General features: G+C 62.9%; 1 protein-coding gene across 1 annotated transcript in view; it reads right to left on the bottom strand.

The window, feature by feature from the left end:
• Window positions 1-13,355, bottom strand: part of RADIL (Rap associating with DIL domain) — a 50,764-nt gene that overhangs the window by 5,467 nt on the left and 31,942 nt on the right. Inside the window, exons 3-8 of the mRNA XM_040231700.1 lie at window positions 12,000-12,617; window positions 10,815-10,852; window positions 6,324-6,484; window positions 2,654-2,766; window positions 1,992-2,229; window positions 1,404-1,576 (exon numbers count right to left, since the gene is read on the bottom strand). Coding sequence (XP_040087634.1) covers window positions 1,404-1,576; window positions 1,992-2,229; window positions 2,654-2,766; window positions 6,324-6,484; window positions 10,815-10,852; window positions 12,000-12,617 — 1,341 coding nt within the window. The remainder of the gene's footprint in view (window positions 1-1,403; window positions 1,577-1,991; window positions 2,230-2,653; window positions 2,767-6,323; window positions 6,485-10,814; window positions 10,853-11,999; window positions 12,618-13,355) is intronic.

Here is a 13,355-nt window from a genome sequence, read left to right as displayed (position 1 = left end):
TTCCACTTTATGCCCATCTATCTGCCATGAAGTGATGGAACCGGATGCCATGATCTTAGTTTTTTGAATGTTGAGTTTTAAGCCAACTTTTTTACTCTCTTTCACCTTCCAGAGGCTCTTTAGTTCTTCACTTTCTGCCATTAGAGTGGTGTCATCTGTATACCTGAGGTTGTTGGTCATTTCTCCCAGCAACCTTCATTCCAGCTTGTGATTCAGCCAGCCTAGCATTGTGCATGACGTCTGCATACAAGCCAATAAGCAGAGGGATGATACCCGGCCTTAACATCCTCCAGTTAATTTCGAACCAGACTGTTGTTCCATGTCCAGTTGTAACTATTGCTTCTTGACCTGCTTACAGATTTCTCAGGAGGCAGGTAAAGTGGTCTGGTATTCCCATCTCTTTCACAGTTTTCCAGAGTTTGTTGTGATCCACACAGTCAAAGACTTTAGCATAATCAATGAAGCAGAGGTTTTTCTGGAATTCCCTCACTTTTTTAATGATCCAACGGATATTGGCAACTTGGTCTCTCTCTGGTTCCTTTGCCTTTTCTAAACCCGGCTTGAATATCTGAAGTTCTCAATTTACGTACTGTTGAAGTCTAGCTTGAAGGATTTTTATATTACCTCACTACCATATGGATTAAGGGCTGAGTCGTATGGCAGCTCTATTTTTAATTTTTGAGGATTCTCCACACTGTTCTCGAGTGGCTGTACCAGTTTACATTCCCACCAACATAGGAGGGCCCTCCACGCCCTCTCCAGCATTGCTTAGTTTGGGGCTTTTTAGCAATGGCTGTCCTGACAGGTGTGAGGTGATAGCACTTTGTAGTTTTGATTTGCATTTCACTAATAATTAGCAACATCGAGTATTTTTTTGCATGCCTTTGGCCATCTGTATGGCTTTTTTGGAGAATTGTCTATTTAGGTCTTCTGCGTATTTTTGATTGGGCTATTTTTTGATACTGAACTTTACGACTTGTTTGTAGATTTTGGAAATGAAGCCCTTGTCGGTCACATCGTTTGCAAATATTTTCCCAAATTTAAGGACTCATGAGCTTAGATGGGGCTCCAGGTGACTGGGGTGACTGCCCCACCTCAGGGTCCTTCACCTCCACCAGTCAGCAGGGCCCCCCTGTGCCACAGTAGGTCAGGGACGAGACACAGTCGAGCTGGGCTGTCACCCTGCCTGTCTGGTAACAGCTGGGGACCAGGGGCTGCAGCTGGAGGAGGGCACGCAATGCACTCCTGGATTCCTGCCCAGAGAATCCCCATGGACAGGAGCCTGGTGGGCTACAGTCCATGGGGTTGCGAAGAGTTGGACAGGACTGAGGCGCGCTTCGCCTGCACACAGGGACTGCAAGCTGCTGAGCCCAGACCGACCACCGCCCCCTAGCCCCTCTCACCTGGATGAGCTGGGCGCTGGGCGTGGCCAGCAGGTTGAGCGTGCAGGAAAGCTTCCGGAAGAAGTGCTCCCCTGCCTCTCCGAAGCCCGCACTCCTGATCCACTCCAGGAGCTGCTGCAGGCGGGCGCAGGCCTGGACGCCCCTGGGCCAGTGGAAGCAGCTTAAAGAGGGGCCTGGGGGAGGGACGGAGGGAGAGTGATGCAGAGCCCTTGCAGGGCGCCCCCAAGGGAGACAAGCCCGGCAGCGCCCCAGGCCTCTGGACAGACGGGAGGCGGCAGGAGAACCCATACGCCTGCCCCACTCGCCCAGCCCTGTGCCCCAGGCTCTGCCTCGGCCAGAGATCCCGGCAGCCCTGAGCCTGGGCCAGGTGACAGAGATCTGGGCGCTGGTGAGGCTGGGTCAAAGGTCTCGCCAGTTCCCTGAGCCTGTTCCTTTCTCTCGGGGGCCCAGGGCTGAGTGGGGATAGCAGGAGCTAGGAAAAGCCGGAGGGCCCCCTGCACACGCTGCCGGGGCGCCTGCCCGGGCCCAGCGCAGCACGACGGGCTCCCCCGAGGACACACGCGGCGCCGGGGGTGCACCCGCCCTCACCCTTGTCCAGCAGCTGGTTGAGCAGCAGTGTGCCGGAGAAGAAGAAGAGGTAGGCCAGCACCTGCGCGGCGACCTCGGGGTGCACGTGCAGTCGCCGGAGCAGGTCTAGGGTGGCCTGGTACACGGCCACCACGTGGCGCAGCTCCTCGGGCAGCGGGGGCCCCGCGCTCCAGCTCTCCCGGCACTCTGACTGGAACGGGGGGCACTCCAGTAGCGCTGGGAGGCAGACGTACAAAGCCTGGGGACCAGAGGAAAGCGCTGCCAGCAGAGGCCCAGGGCCCGCCCTGGCCACACCACATGTCAGCCCCACAGGAGCTGCAGGGGCACAGGAGGCTCAGGAAAGCTCCTGCGGAGGCGCAGAGGGCGTGGGCGGCGGGGGCCTGGCAAAGGGCCAGGGCGGGCGGGGCCGCTATTTCCCAGAGCAGCGCAGCGGAGGGCTAAGTCTATAGGACGGACAGCGAGCGAGGGGACAGAGGGGCCGGGGCCACAGAGGGTGGGGCCAGGGGGCTGGAGGGCGAGGCCGGGGGGGCGAGGCCGGGGATGGGGCCACAGAGGGTGGGGCCAGAGGGCGAGGCTGGGGGGGCCGAGGCCGGTGGGGCCGAGGTCGGGGATGGGGGCACAGAGGGCCGGCGCTCAGGCCCCAGGCGCACATGGCGTGGTACCTTGGAGACGTAGTAGACGCACTGCTGGAAGGCGTACAGGACCACCTCCTCCAGCATCGCCATGGCCTCCTCACTGGCCGTGAGGGCGCAGGAGAACAGGGACTCTTTGGAGCCTGCGGGGAGAGCGGCACTGTCACCGGGGTGGGGGGGGTGGTGCAGGGTTGGGGACGCAGACAGGAACCTTCCGGAACTGCCCCGTGGCCTGAATGCTCCGCCCAACGCCTCCTTTTGGGCTTGGAGAATGAGATAACCCAAAGCCAGGGGGCGACCCACCCTCCCGGAACCGGTCTGCCACACCTCTCCAGGGCCCCGGCGTCCGAAGGAGCTGGCCGAGGCGGCCGGGACCCAGGCCCCACACCTCCTGCCCATGGACGCTGAGCCGCTGCCAGCGCAGCAGGCGCTCATGAACGGGTCGCTTCGGGGCTCAGCCAGGACCCAGCGCCCGCGACGGCAGATCCGGTCCCAATCACTTCTCACTGGGACCCAGGTCAGAGGGCGTGGGCCAACGCTCCTCCAGAGACCGTCACTCGGGAGAGCAGCGACATTTTCCAAGAAGAGCCCACACAGCCCCCAGTCGCCCCGCAGGAGCCGCGCTGTCCCAGCACAGGCCAGAGGCCCCGGCCCTCGGCACCTGGGGGCTCGGGTCCGATGGGCACCAGGCAAGTGGTGGGCAGGACTTGCAGGCTGGGCGGCGGCCAGGGTGGGGGTGTGAGCGGTTCTGGGCGACTCCCCCCAAGAGGGGCTCCGGTAGAGCCAAGAGCCAGACTGGCCACGGGGTACCCAAGAGCAGAGGCCCCAAAGGGTGGGGCCACTTGAGGGGCCTTTCAAACAAGGGTACACGGTGCCCTGGGGGCAGAGCGGGCCAGACGGGACCCCACCCCAGTCTGGACGCTCAGCCCCCGTTTCTCTCTACGAGGACAGGAGGCCACCCGCACGGCTGTCCTCCCACTGCGCCCTGCACCGCCTTCTAATTAGCACACATCGTGAACCCACGTCGGGGAATCTCCTCTCAGGCGGGAGGGGTCCAGGAATCAACTTGAGCCCTAAGCCGGGCCCCCAGGAGTACAGGGCTGGGGCCGCCAGTCAAACAGAGAGCAAGTGGTGTGAGTCCATCAGAGACCCGCCCAGCAGACCACGCCATCAAGGGCTTGGGCCCCAAGAACCCACCGACCAGGAAGCCAGAGGCCAGCCTGCGGGGCCCCCCAGGGCCCATCCCAGAGTCTGGCCTGCAAGGTCTCATTTGAGAGCCTCCCTGGGCTTCGGGAGGGCCTGAAACATCAATACTCTGGCCACTTGACGCGAAGAGCTGCCTCTTTGGAAAAGACCCTGATGCTGGGAGAGACTGAAGGCGGGAGAAGGGGACGACAGAGAATGAGATGGCTGGACGGCATCACCGACTCGATGACATGGGTTTGGGTAGACTCCGGGAGATGGTGATGGACAGGGAGGCCTGGCGTGCTGCAGGCCATAGGGTCACAGAGAGTCGGACACAACTGAGCGACTGAACTGAACTGGGCTTCGGGGGAGAAGCCAGTGGGGCAATTTGAGGGCCCCAGGCCTGCGTCCTGCAGCCTCGGATGCCGCCCGCTAGTCTTAGAAGGCGGACCTACACCCCTGCGTGGGCGCCGGGGCTCCAGTGGGAGGAGCCAACAGAGAGGTGGCGGCTGGAGACCCAGAGAGACAACCCCGGGGTGGCCCCCAGCAGATGCCCAGGAAGTCCCGAAGCCCCGCCAGCCACGGCGCAGGCTCTGCCAGTGCTGCCAACTGAGCCAGCGCCCCCACGAGCCTGTCGGAGGGCCAGGAGCCTCGGCCGCTTCCAGCCGCGTCCTGAGCCCCTGGGCCCTGAGGACCCCCGGCCCCCACATCTCGGATCTGAGGCACAGCCTCCAGGTCTCACAGGAGAACTTTAAATGACTAACATAAACACCCCCGGATGGGGTAACGTTTTATCTGCCACGTGAACGGGCCTTCTGGGTAAGAGCTTCAGGCAGAAAAGGGTGTTTGGGGAAGAAAAGCTCTTTCCAGCACTCAGGACCTGAGATCCTGCCCTAGTGCTCTTCCCACAGATGCTTCTTGCTGGAGGGCAGGCAGCCGGCACACCCTCAACCTGCCCTGGGCGCCGGGCTGGTGGTGCTCCCTGCTCTCTGCAGGCTGTATGCCCCCAGGCCGTGTTTCTGGGGCTCAGGCCCTGCTGTGGCTGCCCCGGTCCCCAGGGTGGGCAGAGGCTGGACCCCCTCTCCCAGCGTCGACTGGGCTATACAACATCTGGGGCTTGGATCAAAAATAACTCCCTCCTGAGAGCAGAGGCAGCGGCCGAGGGAGCAGAGCACCCCCGCCTCCCGCTTTATGAACGTCAGCCGGACTCGGGGTCCCTCTGCAGGTCACAGGGTCTGAAATGATCGGACAGGAAGGGGCACCAGTAGGACTCGCCTGAGAACACCGTGCCCAGAGTCTGGGGGTCGGGTGGGGTCGGGGCACCTGCCTCCAGGCTGGCGGCCTGCAGCAGCCCAGCGGAGCGGGGGAGAGCGCACAGGAGCCACCGGGCAAGGCACACGGCGTCCACGCAAGGGGGACACAGGCAGCACGCCAGGCCGGCGGGCCGGACACAGACCAGCGGACACAAAGGAGCCATGGCTTCGCACCACGCGTCCATGCAGGCCCAGGACCCCCGGCCCCCAGAGCCTCAGGAACCAAGACGGCCACGGGAAGGACACGCACCCACCTCCCCAGGCCTGGCGGGGTCCACCCAGGGCCTGAGCCCCCACGGGCTCGGCTCGGCCAGACCTCCAGCCCCGCAACGATCTCCACAGCCGGCTCCCCCGGCCAGCTGAGCAGAGTGGACTGTGAAGCCTGCCCACGCCGCACACCATCGGCCACCACGAGCCTGTCCTCCAGGAGCTGGGCCAGTTGGCATCGGGCCCGGCAGCGGCATCAGGCCCAGGGCCTCAGGCCGACTGTGAGCCTGGGGCCACGTCCTGGGAAGCAGCAATGGGTCAGTCGCCTCACACACCCTGTCCCATCGACCGGCCTCCCCATAGCCCTGCGCAGCCGGGTCTTGGGGCCGTGCCCCTGGGGAGCAGCAGCTCCAGGGAGGCTGGCAGGAGTGAGGGACGCGCGGTCCTGTCCAGGCCAAAACTGAGCTCTTGGGGCCCGGCCCGCACACCCAGTCCTGGCGGTGTGCCTGGAGGAGCTGGACATCACAGGTGAGCTGTGTGCCGGCCCCTGCCACACAGCCCCGCTGAGCTCCGCTGCGGGAGCTAGGCTGCGCAGAGACCCAGGGTCAGCCTGCCGCTGCGTCCCAGGACCCGCCAGGGCCCCCAGCGCCGGCAGACACATGTCCGCTGAAACCCCGCACGCCTCAGAGCCAGGCCGAACACCACCTTCCCCACAAAGCCCTCCCAGCCAGCCCCCTTGGAGCCCCTTTCTCACTGAGTGTCTTCAGCACTTCACGCCGGTTTCATCAACTCTCCGACGCACGGTTTCAAGTCTCAGTCTCCGAGTTTCCCATCACGTGCTCTCGCGGGCAGCACGCCTCTCTCTGAAACTCTGCCGCGTGCAGGAGGGGCCGTGGCCAGGGGCCGGCAGTGCCCGCAGAGGGATGTGCAGCGCGGCCCAGCCCCCAAGGCGGAGCTCGGCGGGGCTGCGTGGCAGGGGCCGGCACACAGCTCACCTGTGACGTCCAGCTCCTCCTCCAGGCTCTGCATGTAGAGTGGGCACCTCTGCTGCACGAAGTAAAGGAGCTCCACCGTGTTGGACATCCAGAAGAGGACGTGCTGCAGGTCGGGGGCCAGGCCGGCCAGGGAGAAGCTGGCCGCGGACGGCGGCTCGGGGCTGCCAGACAGGGAGACCCAAGGTCACCGGGAGGCCAGCCCGCCCCTCCGCTCCCCCAGGGCCACCAGCCCTGCCAGCGCCCCGCGTCGGGCTGGGCAGTTAGACTCAGACCCCTAACAGCGAGAGGCACGTTGCCCACGAACCTCACGGGAGGAGTGCCTGCGGTCCCAGGGCAAAGCCCTCTGGCGGATTCGCCGTCTTAGCGCCTTCTCTCAGAACTAGGTCACGCGGGGAGGGGGGTGCGACTGATCGGACAAGCAACCAGGGGTCAGCCCTGGTGTTAAGGAGCGCCGTGTTCTAAGCTCACAGTGGAACTAACAGGAAACGACGTAACTGCTCGGGGGGCGGGCAGACAGGGTCAGCTAAGCACAGCAGGACCCGGAAGATGGTGGGGAGTCAGTGGGCTGGGAGGAGGGGTCACAGAAATCACTGCAAGATTTAACCATCAGGAACCACCACTGGGCCCAGGTTGCTGACACACGGCTCAGCTCGCGCAGAGGCACTCGAGTCCCTGGGGAGGCAACGCAGGCGGGGGGCCCAGGCAGGGAGCAGGGTCCCATCACTCTCCTGGGGGCCAGTCCCCCGGGCGGAGGGACCCAGCACCTCTCCCTTCCCGGGGACACTGCGGACTGTGGGGGGCCCTGCCTCCGAGGTCAGGCAGCTTCCGCCCATCTCGGCCCTTCCTCCCGCATCTCCAGAGCCGGGACCCAGGGCCCCTCGTGTAAATGGCAGCCCCGCGTCTCTGTCTGGCTCCTCCCCTGCAGCAAGCCTGGCTGGGAGACCTGTGTCCCAAGAGCATCCAACACTTGGCGCGACCACACCTGCCAAGGCTCCCACAGGCGAGCAGGGATTCTCGGACAAGCAGAGCAAGCCCCCCAGAGATACACTGGGTCTGTCCGGGGTGACCGCGGCTGTGCCTCTCACCGGCGGGATTCCAGGGGCAAGGTAGGCGCTGCGGACAGCCTGCGCAAACAGGGCCGACACCGGCTCTTCGTCCTGCCTGGGGGACTTCCAGGAACCCAGAGCAGCTCGCAGACTCCAGCTGTTGCGGTGACCGCCAAGCTGGGGGTCAGACCACAGGCCCAGCCAGGAAGCATCAGGGGGGCTGCGTCCCCCTGGAGCAGCTGGCCGGGCCCGCGGCGCCCTTTCCCGCGCCCAGCTCTCCTTGCTCTTCCTGCTCATCTTGCTCCTCTCGCCCATCCTCCTCGCTGGTCTGAGTCACACACGCATCGATGCGCAGGAATGGAGAGTGCTGCGTCGTTGTTGCTGTTCAGCTACTCGGGGCTGTGTCCATGGACTGCAGCGCGCCAGGCCTCCCTGTCCTTCACCATCTCCCGGGCTTTGCTCAAACTCCGGTCCATCGAGTCGGTAATGCCATCCAACCATCTCATCCTGTTGTCCCCTTCTCCTCCCGCCTTCAATCTTTCTCAACATCAGGGTCTTTTCCACTGAGCTGGCTTTTCACAGCAGGTGGCCAAAGTACTGGACTTCAGCTTCAGTCCTTCTAGTGAGTATTCAGGGCTGATCTCCTTTATGATTGACTGGTTTGATCTTCTTGCAGTCCAAGAGACTCTCAAGGGTCTTCAACACCACAGTTCAAAAGCATCGATTCTTTGGTGTTCAGGCTTCTTTATGGTCCAGTTCTCACATCCATACATGACGGCTGGAAAAACCATAGCATTGACTATACAGACCTTTATGTCACTAAAAAAGGATTAATCTGTTTGTGTGCGCAGGCAAAGCTGCTTCAGTCATGTCTGACTCCGTGACCCCATGGACTGCAGCCCGCCAGGCTCCTCTGTCCACGGGATTCTCCAGGCAAGAACACTGGAGGGGTGGCCAAGCCGTCCTCCAGGGGATCCTCCCGACCCATGGATCGAACCCAGGTCTCATGTCTCCTGCACTGGCAGGGGGGTTCTTTACCACTGAGCCACCTGGGAATCCCATTAATCTGCTTGTCAGAACCCAAGTCCATTTTGTTTCCACACGTATTGCCGTTCTCAGTCTCACCCATAACTCAGCAGGACAGACATGCCTCCACATAGGAACAATCCACCAGCTAAGCTTCGGCCACCAGCGGGGCTCTGGTGTTGGGTCCTGGTGTGGTCAGCGCTGAGGTCTGTGCCCCTGGCCAGCCCAGGTGGCGCTCTGGGGCCCCAAGGAGGCACTGCAGCCTGGCCCACCATCCAGAAGAGCCTGAGTAGGGCCAGGGCCAGAAAGGCACTGGCCACGGAGCGGAGACCGACCAGTGGGGTCAGACCAACAGAGAGGCGACCGCTCACAGAACGAAAAGGCGGCCGACGGATGGGAGGGAGAATGTACAAACTGCGTGCCCGCTGAACGGGGCAGGCCTCCAGTGCACACAAGGGACCCGCACACTCCCAAAGCAAAAACCCCAATAACCCGATTACAGACGGGCTGACCGTGTGAACAGGTGTGTCTCCAAGCAGACCGACAGCGGGGGCAGGAAAATCCTCAGCCTCCCTGAGCACCAGGGAGACGCACGTCAGACCATGGGGTGCGGCCACCTCACACCTGCCAGATGCCCGCAGCGGGAAGATAGAGACGGGACCTCTGGGGGCCCAGCGGTCAAGACCGCCCTGCAGGGCAGGGGGCGCGGGCTCTATCCCCGGTCAGGGAACTAACCCCCACCTGCCACAGAGCCACTGAGCCCCACACAACCAGGGCATCCTTTCGCCTCAACCAAGATCCAGCCGGACGCGACGAGGACCCCGCGTGCAGCTCCCGAGCCCTGCTGCAGCCAAGCACATAAATCAGCACTTTTTTAAAAAGACCCGGTCCAGTGAGCGTTGCAGAGCATGTGGAGAAACCGCAACTCCTGAGCACCGCCGGTGGGGATGCCAACTGGCACAGCCGCTGTGGGACACAGCACGGAGGTTCCTCAAAAAAATAAACCAGAGCTTCCTTATGACCCAGCAATCCCACGTCTGGGCCAGCGCTGCTTGGATGCCCACAAGCCCCATGGGGATTCTGTTCATCTCAGCCCAGCAGGAGCCTCGCTGATCAGACCCCGGCTCCCAGCTCCATCCCTCTAGGTCCCAACAACAATGTAGGAAGGAGGGGGCGATGATGCTTCCGCCTGCTCCCCTTACAGGACCTACCGCAGGTGGACGGCATCCCGCAAGCACGAGAGCAGGCATGTGCTTTATAAATGGACCCTCTTCGCTCGACACCTTCACATGAACAGTTCAGTTCAGTTGCTCAGTTGGGTCTTTGTGACCCCATGAACTGCGGCACACCAGGCTTCCCTGTCCATCACCAACTCCCGGAGCTTGCTCAAACTCATGTCCATCACATCAGTGATGCCATCCAACCATCACATCCTCTGTCGTCCCCTTCTCCTCCTGCCTTCAATCTTTCCCAGCATCAGAGTCTTTTCCAATGAGTCAGTTCTTCGCATCAGGTGGCCAAAATATTGGAGCTTCAGCCTCAGCATCAGTCCTTCCAGTGAACATTCACGACTGATTTCCTTTAGGATGGACTGGTTGGATCTCCTTGCAGTCCACGGGATTCTCAAGAGTCTTCTCCAACACCACAGTTCAAAAGCATCAATTCTTCAGCACCCAGCTTTCTTCACAGTCCAACTCTCACATCCATACACGACCACCGGAAAAACCACAGCCTTGACTAGACGGACCTTTGTCGGCCAAGTGATGTCTCTGCCTTTTAAATGCTGTCCAGGTTGTCACGTGAACAGGGATGAGGCAAACCGCTGTGGACCGCAGTGGGACTTGTGGCCTCAGGAGCCCCGCACCCCCGACGTGCGGTGGCCGCGTGCAGCGCTCCTCTGGGGGCGGGCAGCCATGGCTCAGGCATGTTTGCAAAGGCGGTTCCCTGCAGTGTCCACTCATCTCTACCACCGATGTCAAATGGTTTCCCCAAGTCCTCCAGTGCTGAGTTAGAGTAGATACAGTGCTGCTGGTTGGAGAGCCAAGACCGGCTGCCCCATCTGGACCCTGGAGGTGTCCGTTCCCCCGAAGAAGCCGGTTCACATTAACACGGTCATTACGGGAGCGAGTGAGGAGGCGGCTTCCGAGAGGGTCGCGCCCACTCTGTGTCACACACTCCCCCAACACACAGTTCTGCAGGTGGTGACTGCAGACATGGAGAGAGCCCCCCAGAGACAGAAAGACACTTTAGGACGGACTGGCTGGATCTCCTTGCAGTCCAAGGGACCCTCAAGAGTCTTCTCCAGCACCGCAGTTCACGGAAGCACAGAGCAGACCCCAGTGGGGGTGGGGGGAGCTGGGTCTGAGCCCCTCGGGGAACCAGGGGAGCCGGGGGGGTACAGTGACGGGGCCATACTTACAGGTGCGCCTGCTTCTCTGCCAGTTCTTTGGTTTTCTCCTACAATCAGAAACAGGGAGAAAGCAAGATGAGACATACGGGCCAGCACGGCTGTGCGCAGTCAGACCACCACCGGCTGCAGCTCCGCCCACGTGCGCACGCAGCCTCCCTGCCGGGGTACCCTGTACCCGCTGACCTGCTCTGAGCCACACAGGAACCATCCCATTTGGTCAGACCTCCCAGCACAGAAGGAACATTTCATACCCAGCTCTCTTACGTAACAACCGGCCAGGCAGGGACAAGGAAAGACAGGTCAAACCTTTGACAAGCTTCAGAATAAGGATTCCAGCAACTCCCTGACGGTGAAGCGTCATAATCGCACTTCTAAAAGCCAGTCCCCGGGAACAGCGAGCAGCTGCACGTGGGCTTGTGTTTGTACAAATACGATTCAACGTGCCCACAGGGATTCAGGTCTAGCCAACATTTTCTGTCCCCTTTAATCAAGAAATCATTCTTGGACTCTTCTGCCAGCCCAGTGGTTAGGGCCCCTCACTTCCACGGCAGGGGGCTCATGTTCTGAGCCCTGGTCTGGGAACTAAGATCCCACATGCCTTGGGGATGACCACACGTACATACAGATAAAAAAGGAAACCACTCCTGCTTTAGTGAAGGTGGCCCGGTGGGCCCTAACAACCCCCTGGCAGGCTCTTAGTCGTTCCCGGCGCCTGAGCTGAGGAGACTTGTGAGCGCTGGGTGGCGGCAGGCTGGGGGACTGCTGATGCCCCCAGAAGTACAAACAGCAAAGGAGCCTCGGGGGCTGGAGGCAGACCCGTGCGAGACTTCTCACCCTCGGGGAAGCAGCTCGGGATCACCCAGCCCGGGACCCTGGGAGAGCGTTCCACCACCTCCACAAGCCTGCTCCACGCCCGCCCGGGGGGCGGGGGCCGGGGGCTGGTCCTGCGAGCTTCAGAGGGAAGCCAAGGGTCACGATCGGGCTCAGGAGACGCGGGTCTCTGCCCCGGTGCTCTCAGCTGGGACATGGGACTCCCACGCTGTCGGGGTGCTGTGAGAATGAAAGCCAGCAGCGGCGGATGACTACACCCAGTGTCTGGCAGGGGGCAGGCTCGGGAAAGGAGGGTCACTCGTGGGATTCGGGACCTCTGAGCATCTGGCCCCTCCACCCGCATGGCCCCGCCCCACCACTGACCCAGACGGTCTGGCGGATCAGCCGGGCTATCTTGAGCAGCAGCTGCCCGAAGGAGCCCGGCTCGAGGCGGGTGGCCGAGTGCTGGATGCAGAGGCAGAGGAGGAAGGCGGGGGCCAGCTTGTGGTCCTCACCACCCGGCTCGACCAGCGTCATGATTCGCTCCAGCAGCACGTCCTCCACGGCGGGGTCGAACTCCAGCTGCAGCGGCCGCGGCCTGGGCGGGGCGGGGGTGCCGCGGGCCCGCAGCAGGGCGCCGCACAGCCGGCAGCTCTGTGGCGCAGCCCGGAGGCGGGCCAGGGCCTGGGCGGGCAGCGGCCGGGCCTGCGCCGGGTCCTTGAACAGCAGCAGGTAGTAGAGGCCCAGGGACAGCAGATCACCATGCCGCAGCACGACCGGGCGGGTCCCCACCTCCACGAAGTTGACGGCGACGGGCGCCCCGGGCAGCGGCTCCAGCAGCAGCTGGGCACCCGCCGGGCCCGGGCCTGAGGGCTGGCACCGGCGCAGGGTGCAGTGCAGAGGCAGGATGTCGGGGGCCGAGAGGCTGATGCTGGGCTTGCTGGACGGGGTCCTCTGGCCCACCGTGTGCCGCTCCCGGCTGAGCACGTACACCAGGCTGTCCTGAAGCGCAGACGCCAGAGCTCAGCAGCTGGCCGCCACGCCGGCAGCTCCGTGCCCGGCAGCTGAGCTGCCCGGGGCGCCCACCCTGGAGCGCAGCCTGACCCGTGACCTGACCCCAGCCTGCCCACCCTGGGCGTCCACCCCGACTCCCAGACACCAATGGAGGGCAACTCCAATGGAGGCCTGAGAGGCAGCCCTGCACACACTTGAGGCCACAGGAGGCAGGGGCGTTGGTCCAGGGGAACCACTGCCTGGGACCCACCAACCCCCCCCACCACGGGGAGGCGGCAGGTCCCCCCCCGCCAAAGCCAGGCAGGCAGCGGCCTCAGTGACAGGTGGGTGGGGCCCAGGATCAGGTGAGCTCTGGCTGGGGTCAGTCAGTGAGGAGCCTGGGGGGTCCCTCCCAGGGCCCTGCTGCCTCCTACTGCAGCCTGCACCAGAGAATGTTCTGGAAGCAGAGAACAGGGAAGCCTCTACTCTCCTCCAGAGTCCAGGACCGACCAAAGCCACTGCAGCCCCCGGCCCCAGCTCAGGCCAGCTGGAGGTGTCCACCTGAGAGCCTCTAGCCCCCTGACCCCCAGGTCCATCTGAGAGCTCTGCACCCGCCCCGCCGGTCCATCTGAGAGCCCCCGCTCGGTCCATCTGAGAGCCCTGTGCCCCCCCACCGTCCATCTGAGAGCCTCCTGCCCCCCACCCCCTGGGTCCGAGAGGCCCATCCCCCGGGTCCATCTGAGAGCC

Source organism: Oryx dammah, unplaced genomic scaffold (assembly GCF_014754425.2).
Source record: "Oryx dammah isolate SB20612 unplaced genomic scaffold, SCBI_Odam_1.1 HiC_scaffold_2, whole genome shotgun sequence".
Taxonomy (NCBI): Eukaryota; Metazoa; Chordata; class Mammalia; order Artiodactyla; family Bovidae; genus Oryx; species Oryx dammah.
The sequence above is the reverse complement of the archived record's forward strand: the minus strand, read 5'-3'. Positions and strand labels throughout refer to the sequence as shown.